This window comes from Puma concolor, chromosome E2 (genome assembly GCF_028749965.1).
Source record: "Puma concolor isolate L17-30 chromosome E2, mPumCon1.1.hap2, whole genome shotgun sequence".
Lineage (NCBI taxonomy): Eukaryota > Metazoa > Chordata > Mammalia > Carnivora > Felidae > Puma > Puma concolor.
In genome coordinates this window covers 53,468,103-53,482,859 of record NC_141681.1, presented here as the reverse complement: position 1 = coordinate 53,482,859, position 14,757 = coordinate 53,468,103, and the positions used below count along the sequence as shown (strand labels likewise).

Sequence of the window (14,757 nt, the reverse complement as noted above, 5' to 3'; positions counted from 1 at the left end):
TTTTTATTATTTATTTATTTATTCATTTTAAATGTTTGTTTATTTTTGATAGAGCAAGCGAGTGAGCGTGAGCGGGGAGGGGCAGAGAGAGGGGGACACACAGAATCCCAAACAGGCTCCAGGCTCTGAGCCGTCATCACAGAGCCTGATGCAGGGCTCGAACTCATGAACCGCGAGATCATGACCTAGGCCGAAGTCAGACGCTCAACCAGCTGAGCCACCCGGGCGCCCTGGGACTCCTATTTTTAAATCGACTTTCTTTTTCGAAAATTCTCACTCAGACTCCACCCTAGACAGTCAGGGTGCCCCGGTGACAAGTGACAGGAGCGGCGTTTGTGGAACGTCTGTGCGAAGCGGGCACTGTGCTCACAGGCTCGGCACTCACACGCACGCGTCCTGTCCTCACGACACTGAACATCCCCAGTGTGCAGCTGGGGAAATAGAGCCCCGGGAGCGGAGGTCACGCAGCTCCTGAGTTGGGAGCTGGGACTTGCACCCTGCCTCTGGTTCTAGAACCTGCACCCCATCTCTGCTATCCTGCCTCTCGGCCCTAAGAATAATAATATAATAACAGCTGCGGTAGCTGGTGCTTCTTAAGCACCTATTACGCTCCAGGTATGGTCCTAACTAAGCACTTTGTTGCCTTATTTAATTTTTATAACCTGTTGCTTGGCCCCATTGTGTGGACGAGGAAGCTGAGGCCGGAGGGGAGGGAGCGGAGAGGAGACTGGATAGGAGACCGCTGGCGTAGGTGGCCTGTGGGCTAGACCCCAGGAGCGTCTCCATCATCGCCCCTCCCCCAGGTGGATAGCGAGAAGGGGATCTCCCTCCGTTTCCCCCGGTTTATTCGCGTCCGCGAAGACAAGAAGCCGGAGGAGGCTACCACCAGTGCCCAGGTGAGGCCTCGGCCCGGGTGGGCTTGCCTGGCCAGGCCGGCTTCTCGGCGGTGGGTTCTGGAATGGGGGGGGAGGGGTACCCCCCGGGGCTTCTGATCGCCCACTCCCACCCGCTGTCCTCAGGTGGCCTCTCTGTATAAGAAGCAGAGTCAGATTCAAAACCAGCAGGGCGCGGACTTAGACTCCGACCCGGAAGATTTCTACTAGGCTCCCACCCTCCCCGGGGGCAGCGGGGGCATCACCTCTGTCGTTCAGCAAATCCGGTGTCACAGTCGAGTGGGTTTTGAGTGTCAGATGTGTGTGCGCGCGCACGGGGACAGTGTAAGTTGGGATCCGGGATTTCACCAGTCGTTTGTGTTGTCAATAAATAATTATTGAACCCCCACCATGGTGTCAGAGTCTGTGTTGGGTGCTGGGGGCGCGGCTCCTGGAGCTCCCACGTGGACGGCGGGGGACAGATGGGAACTGTGAACCAGCACCTTCCAGTGGGATTATCTGCAGGGCTGGAAATGTCCTTTATCCACACGCGGCCACCGAGCCCTTGAAATGTAGCCAGTGTAACTGAAGGATGGATTGATTGATTGATTGATTGATATTTATTTTTATTTATTTATTTATTTATTTATTTTGAGAGAGATAGAAACCGTGCAAGCAGGGGAGGGGCAGAGAGAGAGAGGGAGAGAGAGAATCCCAAGCAGACTCCTCGCTTGTCCGTGCAGAGCCGGAGGTGGGGCTCAAACCCACGAAACTGTGAGATCACGACCGGGGCCAAAACCAGCAGTCGGATGCTTAACCGACTGAGCCACCCACGTGCCCCGCTGGTGATGTTCATTTTATTTATTTATTTTTAATTTAAAACAAAATTTAAAAAAAAATTTTTTTTAACATTTTTATTTATTTTTGAGACAGAGAGAGATGGAGCATGAGCAGGGGAGGGGCAGAGAGAGGGGGAGACACAGAACCCGAAGCGGGCTCCTGGCTCTGAGCTGTCGGCACAGAGCCCGACGCGGGGCTCGAACTCACGGACTATGAGATCATGACTTGAGCTGAAGTCAGATGCTTAACCGATTGAGCCACCCAGGTGCCCCTAATTAAAAAAAAATTTAATGTTTATTTTTGAGAGAGAGAGAGTGAGAGGGGGAGGGGCAGAGAGAGGGGGGAGACACAGAATCAGAAGCGGGCTCCAGGCTCCGAGCTGTCAGCACAGAGCCCGATGTGGGGCTCAGACCCATGAACTGCGAGATCATGACCTGAGCCGAACTTGGACACTCAACTGACTGAGCCACCTAGGCGCCCCTGGAGATGTTCGTCTTAATCATTTGATCGAGATGGTGTCTGCTCAGTGTCCCCCCTACAGAGCGACTCTCCCGTGCAATTAGTACCTTGTAAGGGGATACTTTGTGCCGTGTAGGTAAATGTGGTCAAGCTTGGCCCTTTTTGTTCCTGTCTGTGGGGACTCCTGGTGTCCTGTGTTATGCTATGTAATCTGTTGTTCTTTCTTTGGATTTCCAAATGGCCCCCGACCTGGCCAGTGGAGCTTGTTCAGGCTGGCGTCCGTGTTCCTTTGCTGTGACCCCACAATGCTGTGCTGGCCTCACGGCCCAAGATTTGTTTCTAGGCGCATCTGCCTGCTGGTCCTGTTCCAGTCATGGGAGCGGCCGTGTCTCCCGGTCTCGGTTCCTTTGAGTGCAGAATGCTATTTAGAAGTCAAGCCCCAGACGCTAGATGTCATGTAGACGCCGCCTCTCTCCACTCACGCTCACGTTCCCACCCGGCACCCTGGGCCATGCCGCCTCTCTGCGGGCACCTCCCCCTACTTGGATCCCCTCCCAACCCCCGGGGTAGAGACCCTCGTTGCCTCCTTGGGCGGTGACACGTGGGTATGACTTCTTCCCCTCGCCAGCATGGATGCCCACCTCGTTCCTCCCCTCCCCTCCCCCACATCATTTAGGGAGACGGAAGAGAGACAAGCAGAAGCAGCCCAGACAGCACCCTGTTGGTCGCGATGCGTGCCCGCTTCCTGAAGCCAGGGTTCTGACCCAGTCCCTGGGTTCCTGCATCCGCCAGCTGGCCCTCGCGGGTGGCACACAGCTCCCGGCAGCCAGGGCCGTGCCCTCTATGTCTTTACCCGCCCAGAGGCCAGCAGAGGCCCGGCCTGCGGTGAGCGCCCGGAACATGAATGAAGGGCTGCCCTGGGCTCTAATCCCCATTTTTGCAATGATCTTTCCAGTCCTATTCTGGGGATGAAAGGTCAGAGCCTGAGACTGGCCTCCCCCCACTCCGCCCGCCCCATCCCCGCCCGTCTCACTGGAGCCAGATGGGGAGGCAGACACAGCTCTGATCCCCTCCCCAACCCGAGTAGAGATTTCTGATCCAGCTGTCACAGCTCGCGGACACCAGGGGCCGAGGGAGAGGCAGGAAGAGTTGGCGGAGGAGTGACCGAGAAGATAAGGAGGCTGAGCCACCGCCACCGAGGGGGACGGGAAGGAGGGGGAGCCGACTTGAGCCTGGTGCCTGCCGAGCGGTCCCCGTCCCTCCATGCAGGTCCCTGTGGGCCCCGCCTGCATCTTCCTGAGAAAAGGCATCGCCGAGAAACAGCGGGTGAGGCGGCAGCACGCTTTTAACTGTCAGGCTTTCAGATGAGCTGCGAATCGGTGGGATTTCCCAGGTCGGGTGCGACGGCCCCAAGCCTGACCCTCGCGGTGTCCCAGATACGGGGGCGGCAACAGTGATTGGAAATTCTTAGCCGGGTTAGGAACCGGTCGTGGGGGGCACGGATCCTCCGGCCCCGCCGTAGCTGAACGCTGGTCCCCACAAAAGGGATTCTGAGCCTTGGGAGAAAGAATGGGGTGGGTGGGGTAAGAATCCAGGGGGTGTAGCGGGAAGAATTCGGACTCAGAACTCAGATCTCAGGCGCCCGCTGCATCTGACCTGCTGCACAGCCTGGAGGGAGTGATTTAAAGTCTCCCCGCCTTGGGAGGGGCTCTGCCCCTAGGAGCTGTGTGACCTCAGGCAGTTTCCTTAACCTCTCTGTTCCTCCGCTTCCTCTTTTTTTCAACTTTTTTTTTTTTTTTTAATTTTTTTTATTTTTTTTGGGACAGAGAGAGACAGAGCATGAGCTGGGGAGGGGCAGAGAGAGAGGGAGACACAGAATCGGAAACAGGCTCCAGGCTCTGAGCCATCAGCCCAGAGCCCGACGCGGGGATCGAACTCACGGACCGCGAGATCGTGACCTGGCTGAAGTCGGACGCTTAACCGACTGCGCCACCCAGGCGCCCCACTCCGCTTCCTCTTTTATAAAGATGGGAATGCTGTTTATTTGGTCCTGCCCTGCACCGGGTGGTTCTGAGGTTTAAATGAAGGGACTGTGGACGTCTGGCCCAGAGCTGGCACTCTGAGCACGTTTGCTCTGATTCTAAGCCTCACTGTCTTCTCCTGGAAAAGGAGGGGACTGGATTCCATGGCATCCAAGGCCCCCTTTCAGCACAGTGGGATGGATGTCCGTTCAGGAAGGGCAGAGGGAGAGAGATCAAGATTCCAGGACAGGAGAGAGGAAATGCGAAGCGATGAGCGAGAGGGCGAGAAGCAAAGAGCCGTGGGTGGGAGGCAGGAGGTGAGCGAAGGAAGGGAAGGAAGGGGTGGGTGGCACCAGCAAGAACGGAGGAGAAACAGGAAAGGAGAGGGATCGCTCAGAGGAGGGAGGGGACGTGGTTGGAGAAGTGGACGCTGGATCCCTGACCCTCTCCAAATTCCCTCTCTGCATTCCTTTCCAGGAAAGACCGCTGGGACAGGATGAGATCGAAGGTAACCTCTGTCCCCAGAAGACACCCCATGGTCACCTGCCACTGAGCCGCTCTTTGTGCATCTCCGTGTAGACCCTTTCGTCCCACCTCCCTCTCCTCCCACTTAGCCACGATTTGTGGAACTTATGGTACTTTAGGCACCTCCCAAAGTGTTTAGAAGGCAAACCCATCCCCAAGTGTCTCGGAGATCCAGGAGTGACGCATGCATGAGTTTATTTTGAGAGAGAGAGAGAGAGAGAGAGAGAGAGAATCCCAAGCGGGCTCCATGCTGTCAGCGCAGAGCCTGGCATGGGTCTCGATCTCATGACCCGTGAGATCATGACCTGAGTAAGCCAAAATCAGGAGTCGGATGCTCAACCGACTGAGCCACTCAGGTGCCCCATATGCCTGACTTTTTTTTTTTTTTTTAATATTTATTTATTTTTGAGAGACAGAGAGAGGCAGAGCATGAGCAGGGGAGGGGGAGAGAGAGAAAGATACAGAATCCGAAGCGAGCTCCAGGCTCTGAGCTGTTTGTTAGCACAGAGCTCGACGCGGGGCTCGAACCCACGAACGGCAAGACCGTGATCTGAGCCGAAGTCGGAAACTCGACCGACTGAGCCACCCAGGCGCCCGTCCGTATGCATGACGTTTAAGGTGAATCAAAACCTATTGGTTTTTCTTCTGGTGGTTTTGAAGTTTCCCATAACTTCACCCCCAGAATCTGAGACTCCGGGGCCATCCCTTTGCGGTCTCACGAACCGATTCCACTTGCACGCTGACATCTCCATCCACATTTTGTATGTCACCCCTTTTCGAAATTTTGGTTTTCAAAGACGTGTTCCTCGACAAGTCTCTCGTGGGCACCTCCCTGATCGTTTCAGGGGATGCCAGTCTGCCCCATTGACTGTTTCAAGTCTCCCCAGCCAGTCTGCCCCATTCACCGTTTCAAGTCCCCCCCCAAAGTTCTTCTCTCTTCGCTTTCAGAGCTTCGGGAAGCGTTTCTTGAGTTCGACAAGGACCGAGATGGGTTCATCTCTTGTAAGGATTTGGGGAATCTCATGAGGACGATGGGCTACATGCCCACAGAGATGGAGCTGACTGAACTGGGCCAGCAAATCCGCATGAACCGTGAGGCCGGGGGTGGGCACAAGGACTGGGGCTGGGGGCGGGCTGGTGGGGGGAATCGGGAAGGATGTGGAGGCTGAGCGGCAGGTAAGGAAGAGGGTAGGCGGCCCTGGGAGTCCGGAAGCCACTGGGAGTCCGAGCAGCTCAGGCTGTACTCGAGGAGGCAGCGTTTGAAGTGAATAAAAATGGTGACCTTAGAGGCAGGATCTGGACTCAAGGCCCATTTCTGTCATTTACTGATTGTGGGTTTTTTTTTTAAATTTATTTATTTTGGGGGAGAGAGAGCGACGTGGGGCTCAAACCCACGAACCGTGAGATCGTGACCTGAGCCAAAGTCGGACGCTCAACCGACTGAGCCCCCCCCAGGCACCCCGACTGTGGCCCCTTTTTTTTTTTTTTCAACGTTTATTTATTTTTGGGACAGAGAGAGACAGAGCATGAACGGGGGAGGGGCAGAGAGAGAGGGAGACACAGAATCGGAAACAAGCTCCAGGCTCCGAGCCATCAGCCCAGAGCCTGATGCGGGGCTCGAACTCACGGACCGCGAGATCGTGACCTGGCTGAAGTCGGACGCTTAACCGACTGCGCCACCCAGGCGCCCCGGCCCCTTTTGAAAAGTGGAGTCAACCCCCACTCTTGAGTCTCAGTTTCCCCACCCGTCAGGCAGAAATGATGTCACTCCTTGTGCGATTGCGACAAAGGAGGTGACGCAGGTCAGGCTCTTGGTTAGGGATGTAGGTTTACTGCCATCACCACCGGCTTTTCGAGAAGGAAGCCGGGCCAGAATCGCTCTGAGGTTTGTTTCTGGGCATGTCACGGAGGAAAGGAGGTCGAACGCCAGGACAGGATCGTGTTCCTATCTGGAAGGGACGTGGCTCCCGTTTAATTCGCACTCCCCCGCGCACAGACAAACAGAGGAGCGAATGTAGATCTGAATCAATTAAGAGATTTGCTCGAAGTCACACGGACAGCTGCTTACTGCCACCCTGTGCACCCCATCCGCCCCGGTTTGGATTAGAGGGACCCTGGGGCCCGGGTTGGCCGAGAGGGAAGGTTCTCAGAAGGTAGAGAGGTCAGAACAGGTCTACCTCGAACAGACCTTGAAGGTAATGGTGGCTTAGGCACACGGAATCTCACTTAGATCTGCCTCTTCTGTCCCCAGTGGGTGGCCGTGTAGACTTTGACGACTTTGTGGAGCTGATGACCCCCAAATTGCTTGAGGAAACGGCGGGGATGATCGGCGTCCAGGAGATGCGCGATGCCTTCAAGGAAGTGAGTTGAGAGTTTCGCGATGCTAGAAGTAGTTGAAGAAAGCCCAGGGGTCTACGATTGGGCTTTAAGCGGGGACAGAACACACCCACACCGATTTTTTTTTTTAATCATCACAAATAACGGTGGGAGTAAGCAGCCCCTTATCTCAGTCATGCGTATGAGGAAACTGAGGCTCGTGGAATTTACTAAATCTTACCCAAGGTCCTGCAGTCCCCTAGCCCATGTTAGGACCTCTCATCTTGATGACTGTAATGGGAAGAAGGAATCCAATAACTTGAGATCCCAGAGGGGAACGCAAAGAGATAATCTGGTTTAACCCAGATGCTTAACACATGAGACCCAGGGAGGGTGAGGCGTTTGCTGAAATGCGCTCGGCCCCCGATAAAATGCTTTTCTCAGAGCTTTCAGTACAGGCGGCGAAAGTAAAGAACAGCATAGCGTTTGGAAGGAAAGACTTTGGAGCTGTGCAAACGTGGGTTCCCAATCCCAGGAAGATCTCCCCCTTTCAGCTGTGTCATTTTTCTGCCCCAGCTTCACGTAAAGATCTAGAATTGCATCGTCTGACAGAACTGCCTGTGATCTCAGAAACGCTCTGTCCAGGGCCCCTGGGTGGCTCAGTCGGTTGAGCGTCCGACTTCAGCTCAGGTCATGATCTCGTGGTTCGTGAGTTCGAGCCCCATGTCGGGCTCTGTGCTGACGGCTCAGGGCCTGGAGCCTGTTTCGGATTCTGTGTCTCCCCCTCTCTCTGCCCCTCCCGTGCTCATGCTCTGTCTCTCTCTGTCTCAATAATAAATAAACATTAAAAAATTTTTTTAAAAAGAAAGAAAGGAACGCTCTGTCCAAAATGGTAGCCACTGGCCACCTGTGGCTGCCAAACCCTTGACACATGGCCAGTATGACTTGAGGAACTGATTTGTTCATTTTCTCTAATTCTGGTTAGTTTCAGTTCAATTATTTACTTAATTTCCTTTGACATTCAACAGAATATAAATTCAATTTGTTTGAATTTTAAAAAGGAATACACAGGGCGCCTGGGTGGCTCAGTCAGCTAAGGGTTTGACTCTTGATCTCAGCTCAGGTCTTGCTCTCAGGGTCGTGAGTTCAAGCCTGCATTGGGCTCTGTGCTGGGCGTGAAGCCTACATAAAAATAAATAAAATAAAATAAAATTAAATTAAATTAAATTAAATTAAATTAAATTAAATTAAAAATAAATATAAAAAAATAAAATAAATAAAATAAAATATAATATAATATAAATAAAATAAAATAAAATATAAAAAAATAATAAAATAAAATAAAATAAATAAAATAAAATATAAAAAATAAAATGAAATAAAATATAATAAAATAAAATAAAATAAATAAAATAGTAAAGTAAAATAAAACAAAAACAAATATTCAATTCAGTTATTGGGAAACATTTTGTTTGGAAAAACTTGGGCATGTAGATCTACCCTTTCAACTCTAAATTGTATACAAGGTGCATACAGGTCAAGTATTTCCTGTACTATTTGGTGTTTGAATTGAGAGGCACTATCGGTGGTAAAATACACCTGGATTCAGACTTAGTATCCTTGGCTTAAGCATACGTGTGCACTGAGCACATTAACTAATCACGCTAAGTATAGGTACTTACTATGGTAGTATGCTAAGTCTTCCGAAATCCAGTGTGAATTAAAAAATGTAATATAGCTCAATAATTTTTAAAGATTTTACTAAAAAATTTTTTTAATGTTTATTTATTTTTGAGAGAGAGAGAGACACACACAGAATCCGAAGCAGGCTCCAGGCTCCCAGCTGTCAGCACAGAACCTGATGCGGGGCTCAAACTCACGAACTGCTAGATCGTGACCCGAGCCGAAGGCGGACGCTTGCTTAACTGACTGAGCCACCCAGGCACCCCTCAAGATTTTATTTTTAAGTAATCTCTACACCCAATATGGGGCTTGACCTCACGACCCCGAGATCAGGCTCTGCCACACATCTACGTGTGGGACGCCTGGGTGGCCCAGTTGGTTACGCGTCTGACTCTTGATCTCCTCGCGGGTCATGATCTCAGGGTCATGAGTTCAAGCCCTGCGTTGGGCTCCACACAGGGTGTGAGGTCTACTTAAAAAGTCGCTGTTCTCTTTCACCGTTTTTTTTTTTTTTTAAACGTGGCTACTAGCAAATTTTAAATCAGTCATGCAGTTCGCACTGTATTTCTCCTGGACGGCACTGCTCTGGGGGGGGGGGGGGGGGGGATCATGTTCCAGGCTGAGGAAGCAGCAGGTGTGGACGGACGCTGGAAGGCAGGAAGGCAGATGTGGGCAAGAGCAAGGTCTTGGAGCTTGGAGTCCCGAGCTGGAGAGAAAGTGGCAGGCGATCAACAAGGGTCAGAGTTGGCGGAAGCAGGGCCAACCTCATAGGAGTCTGTGTGTCTCGGAACGAGCCAGGATATCACGGAGGGGGATGAGGAAGCCACTGGACGATTTTCAGCAGGGGATGCGACAAGATCTGATTTCTGTTTTATGTTGTTATTTTTTTGTTGTTGTTATTTTTTAAAGTTTATTTATTTTTGAGAGAGAGAGAGAGAGAGAGAATCCAAAGCAGGCTCTGTGCTGTTAGCGCAGAGCCTAATGCGGGGCTCAAACTCATGAACCCTGAGATCGGGAGTGGGATGCTTAACCGACTGAGCCACCCAGGTGCCCCTGAGTTCTGTTTAATTTTTTTTTTTAAGTGTTTTTATTCTTGAGACAGAGGAAGAGAGAGAGCGACAGAGCATGAGTGGGGGAGGGGCAGAGAGAGGGAGACACAGAATCCGAAACAGGCTCCAGGCTCTGAGCTGTCAGCACAGAGCCGGATGCCGGGCTCCACCTCACGAACGTGGAGATCACGGCCTGAGCCAAAGTCAGATGCTTAACCGACTGAGCCACCCAGGGGCCCCTGATTTCTGTCTTAAGTGAACAGGAACAGGAGGTCCTGAGATGTGGACCACCATGGGATCCAGAGGACCAATCAGGGGACCGTCATGACGGTCCAGGCAAGAGACGATTGTGGCTTCAGCCGGGTTAGCATCAGCGCGGCTAGACGAGGATGGTTAGCTGCCCCCACCCCCCACCCCCCCCCCACGCCCCCCACGCTGGGGAGATGGCCCGGACGAGACTTTCTGTGCGGGTTGGTTAGGGGTGTGCAGCATGGAGGTTTGAAAATAGTTCATTAATTTAACTAATATTGCACCGTGGGGAAGGCACGGTTTGGGGGACCTGCCACGGGGCGGTGAACACGACCGTGAAAATGACCCGCCCTCCGGGAGCTGAGGACATTTTCGAGTGCACGACGGGCGCTTAGCTTAGCTCCCGACCGCTGTGGTTGTGGTCACGGTCCTTGCCAACACCGCGCCTCTGCCCCGAGCAGTTTGACACCAACGGGGACGGGGAGATCACCCTCGGGGAGCTGCAGCAGGCCATGCAGAGGCTTCTGGGAGAGAAGCTCACCCCTCGCGAGATCTCGGAGGTCGTGCAGGAGGCGGACGTGAACGGAGACGGCACGGTCGACTTTGAAGGTGACGTCGCGAGGGAGCAGCCGCCGCGCGGGTGGCTTTCTGAGCCAGGGCTCACTCCTACCTCCCCCGTGCCTGTCCCTCCCTGGCTCACGGGGCGCCTTTGTCGAGAACGAAATGCCCCGTCGGGAGAGTGGACCGGTCACCAGCTGGGGCTCTGGGGTCAGATGCACGGGGTTCAAATTCAAGGTCGTCTCTTACCTGTCCTAGCCACCCAGAGAAGTCACGCGTGACGCTGCTGCTCTGTCGGGGCGGGAACGCCCTTGCCCCTTCCCGCTGGCCCAGTTTCAGTTATGCCACCGGAAGGTGCTCCCACCTCTCCTCTCGGCGCCCCCTTGTGCCTCCGCCGCAGCGCTGAGGGTGACATCACCCGAGCTCGTAATAGCGCCTCGCCTGTTTCCTCCCGAGGAGGCCCCGGACTGAACCCTTCTTCCCTACACACCCCGGTCCTGGCACAGAGCTCGTCCCACGTGTACTGAGGGATCGGTGGAAGGGAACCCGTGGGAATCCTGTGCGGATGGGAGTGGAGACCATTTTCGTGGGAGACCTAACAGGGAGGGTCAGAGTCTCATCATGGTGACTCTAGTTCAGGCGCCCCAGCATCTAACTGCTGCCGGGGGACAAAAGCTGAGTTGTCGGTCTGATACTCAGGTGCATCCCTGGTGTGACCCCCACCCCCGGCCGCACTTCTGTCCCCACTCTCGGGGTCGCTGCGCTCTGGTGCACACTGGGTGCCTGCTCTGTGTTCGCTAAATCCGGTTTCTCCCTCTCTGATGTCCCTTCCGCTTCCGGTACCTTCCCCGGTGTTCTCCATCCCTCAGGAATCGGCACAGCTCGGTCTCTGCCATGAAGCGTCCCTTCGTCCTCAGCTGGCTGTATCCCCCGTATCTGTTGCCCTACAAAGGCTTCCCTGTCCCCCTCCCTTCAAAGGACATAATCGCCGCAGACCTCGCTGCCTTGAGTTGTGTTGGCCTCCTGGGATGTCAAATCCTGGAGGCCGGTCAGGGATGTTCTCTGACCCATCAGCTTGTAATTCCCAGTAGGGAAACTCAGGAGGCATTTATGGCCTGGCTGTAACTGAGGAAATCTTGTCGGGATGCCCGCTGGGTCTCACCAGGCTCAGGTGTACGTGGGGCATCACTGAAAGTCTGGACGAGCTAAGAGACAGATCCTCGGGCCAGCCCCGCGCAGGGGAAAGACAGATGGACCTCAAGACCTGGGTGGGGCCCAGAAGTTCATGGGGCATGGAGTCACCGCAGAGTCAGTGCGTTCCTTCCGAGGTTTTCCATTCACCGTCCACGTGGCCTCAGGCGCATTGGTCAACCTCACTGGCCTCCGTTTGCTTATCTGGGAAATTGTAGTTATGCCTCCAGGATCGGTTGGAAAGATGAAATAAGATAGTCATAACGGTTGTGTAACGCTTCATGGGTCTTGTAAGCATTCTATCGTTTAACCGTCTGGGAAACTTGTGTAAGGTATATGGCGATCCTGTGATTCCCATTTTGGAGACGAAGAAACTGAGGAGCAGAGGGTTTCCCAAAGATCACCCTTGGTTCCTGACACATAGTAAAGGGCTCAAAAAGTGCTCTTACAAATCGGCGCCTTACCAGGGGCTTTTCTTTGCAGAGTTTGTGAAGATGATGTCTCGCTGAGGAGGTTCTGGAAGCCCCCGGTCTCTCCCCACCAGGCAGGCATGGACCCCGCACTTGTGGAAGACCAGTTCCCCTCGGGCCCGTCCAGGAGAGAGGGTGGGAGGGTGCGTGGCGACTGGCCTTGCATTGTGTGAGTCGAGGCTGGACCAAAAGTGATGGCTTTGCCCGGATGGCGGGCGGGGTGAGGGGGAACCTCTCTAGAATGAGATAAGAAGCTAGAAATGAGATCAGGACCAAGGTCAGCGCCACCCCACCAATTCCAGAGGTTAATGACATCTCCTGACTTCGTGTAACCCCCAATGCCTACACCCCAGCAGAGTCTCTTCCCTGGTGTCCTCTTGGGTCAGACTCTCAAAAAGCTCAGCCCATGGGCCACCCTTCCCCCTTCTTGTTTCAGCTGCTTCAGATTTCCTCGGTTTCTTTCTGTCGGTAAGAGGGAGGCATGACAATCTTGGGGCTATAAACAGGGTTCCTGGGAAGACCGGGCTTGGGAATGGTTCCATTAAAGAGGCTTCCAAAGTGAGCTTAGTCCGTTTTCTTGATTTCCTGGAAGCACAGTCTGGTGGTGGTTGTTTCTTTTCTCCCTCCCGCCTCCTACTTCGTGGTGTAAGATAACTTGGGTAAGATACTCAGGCCACTGAATTAAACCATAAATCTGGATTACGGAGGTTTAGGGCAAGCTGATCCCCGGGGAATTAATCCCCTGCAAAATGTCATCGCGCAAAAGAGAAAGAGGATGGGGGAATTCTCAAATCCTCAGCTCGGCCAGGTGGTGTGGAAATTGTTCCTAGAAGCTCCCTGCCCCGCCCTCCCCGTGTCTGTCTGCCCTGGGTGCTCAGGGCGATTGCCTCTGGTAGGTGGGGAGTCGGGCCAGCCCTCACACCCTACGCTGACCTGCACCCTGAAACCAGAGGGTCTTTTCCTCCTCACCTCTGCCCGTGGGCAGGATGCCCCAGTAACGCAAGGTCCCCAAAGTACAGGATTCGTGTCACACCCTTCCACCGAGTTTATTTCACTTTCGAAACCCACTAAGTAGTTGTATGCAATGGGTCATTGGGGCTCAATAGCCTCGCTTTATAGAATTTAAATTTAAAAGAGTGGAACCAGAATAATGTATTTCCTAACTTCTCGCTGTGGCCACTTCCCTTTTGCCCTTCCTTCCTTCCTTCCTTCCTCCCTCCCTCCCTCCCTCCCTCCCTCCCTCTCCCTCCCTTCCCTTCTGGCACTTCATTTATTCAGTAGTGATGTATGAAGTGCTTGCTGCATACAAGGCCCTCTTCCAAGAATAGCTCTATCTCAGTGAATGAAATACACAGATCCCCACCGCCACCTCCCCCCCCCCCCAACGAGGAGCTTACATTATGAAGGGAAGAGACAGACACGGAACAAAATACATGAGTAAATATAATCCTAGTTAGTATGGCAGAAGATGGAAAGAGATATGGAGCAAAATGGAGCAGGAAGGTGATTAAGGGATCTGGGAATGAGGAGGAGTCCCCAGTCCCGGTAGGGGCAAGGAGTCTACTGAGCACCAGGGGCATATGGAGGGGAAGAGCACTTCAAACGCAGTGTTGGGTGAATGCAAAGGCCCTGAGGCAGGAATGTAGCTGGCCTGTTGGAGGGATAGCAAGAGGTCATGGTGGCTGGAGGGGGGTAGGTGGTAAGGAGTCAGAACGGTCAGAGGTTAAACCGTGTGTGTTCTTAGAGGCGTTTGAGGACCTTGGAGGGCTTTAAGCAGAGGAGTGACATAATCCAGATCACCCTTTAAAATACGGTTTCTGCCTCCTGTCTCAGCTCTATCCCCTTCCATCCATACACCTGTCCATCCCACTCACCTATTCAATGTGATATTTGCTGAGTCCCTGCTATATGCCTGGCATTGCTCCAGGTGATGGAAATACAGCAATGAAAAGGTACCTGACCTCAAGGAGCTTGTATTCTAGAGGCACGCAACCCCCTGGGATCTTCCATGATGATGGAATGTTCTAGATCTGCACTGTCCATTCGGGAGCCCCTCACCACCTGTGGCTATTAAGTTTTTGTTTGTTTGTTTCTTTTAATATTTGTGTGTTTTTTATTTTATATTTGAGAGAGAGAGAGAGAGAGAGAGAGAGAGAGAGAGAGCGCACGAGCAGGGGAGGGGCAGAGAGAGACAGAGACAGAATCAGAAGCAGGCTCCAGGCTCCAAGCTGTCAGCACAGAGCCTGACACGGGGCTCAAACTCACGAGCAGTGAGATCATGACCTGAGCCAGAGCCGGATGCTTAACTGACTGAGCCACCCAGGGTCCCCATGACTATTAAGTTCTTGTTTTTTCTAAGTAATCTCTACTCCCAACATGGGGCTTGAACTCATGACCCCAAGATCAAGCATCACATGCTCTACCAACCAAGCCAGCCAGACACCCCCAGAAATGACATTTCTTAATGATGGGCTATCTCAGGTTGGGTTCCCAGCATCCCTCCTCTGAGTATGCAGGAGGTTTA

At 53.2% G+C, this 14,757-nt stretch overlaps 2 protein-coding genes across 5 annotated transcripts in view; both read left to right on the top strand.

The window, feature by feature from the left end:
* LIG1 (DNA ligase 1) overlaps window positions 1–1,281 on the top strand; it is a 39,550-nt gene extending 38,269 nt beyond the window's left edge. For all 4 annotated transcript variants that reach the window (XM_086690250.1, XM_086690248.1, XM_086690249.1 and 1 more), the window contains exons 26-27: window positions 804–896; window positions 1,020–1,281. In XM_086690250.1, coding sequence (XP_086546376.1) covers window positions 804–896; window positions 1,020–1,103 — 177 coding nt within the window. In that variant the 3' untranslated portion in view covers window positions 1,104–1,281. The remainder of the gene's footprint in view (window positions 1–803; window positions 897–1,019) is intronic.
* A 1,945-nt stretch (window positions 1,282–3,226) lies between these two features.
* On the top strand, window positions 3,227–12,795 carry CABP5 (calcium binding protein 5). The gene is made up of 6 exons (XM_086690246.1): window positions 3,227–3,497; window positions 4,670–4,700; window positions 5,666–5,809; window positions 6,969–7,078; window positions 10,476–10,623; window positions 12,247–12,795. Exons 1-6 carry the CDS (start codon window positions 3,435–3,437, stop codon window positions 12,270–12,272), a joined length of 522 nt encoding a protein of 173 aa, XP_086546372.1. The 5' UTR covers window positions 3,227–3,434; the 3' UTR covers window positions 12,273–12,795.
* The last annotated feature ends 1,962 nt before the right edge of the window (window positions 12,796–14,757 follow it).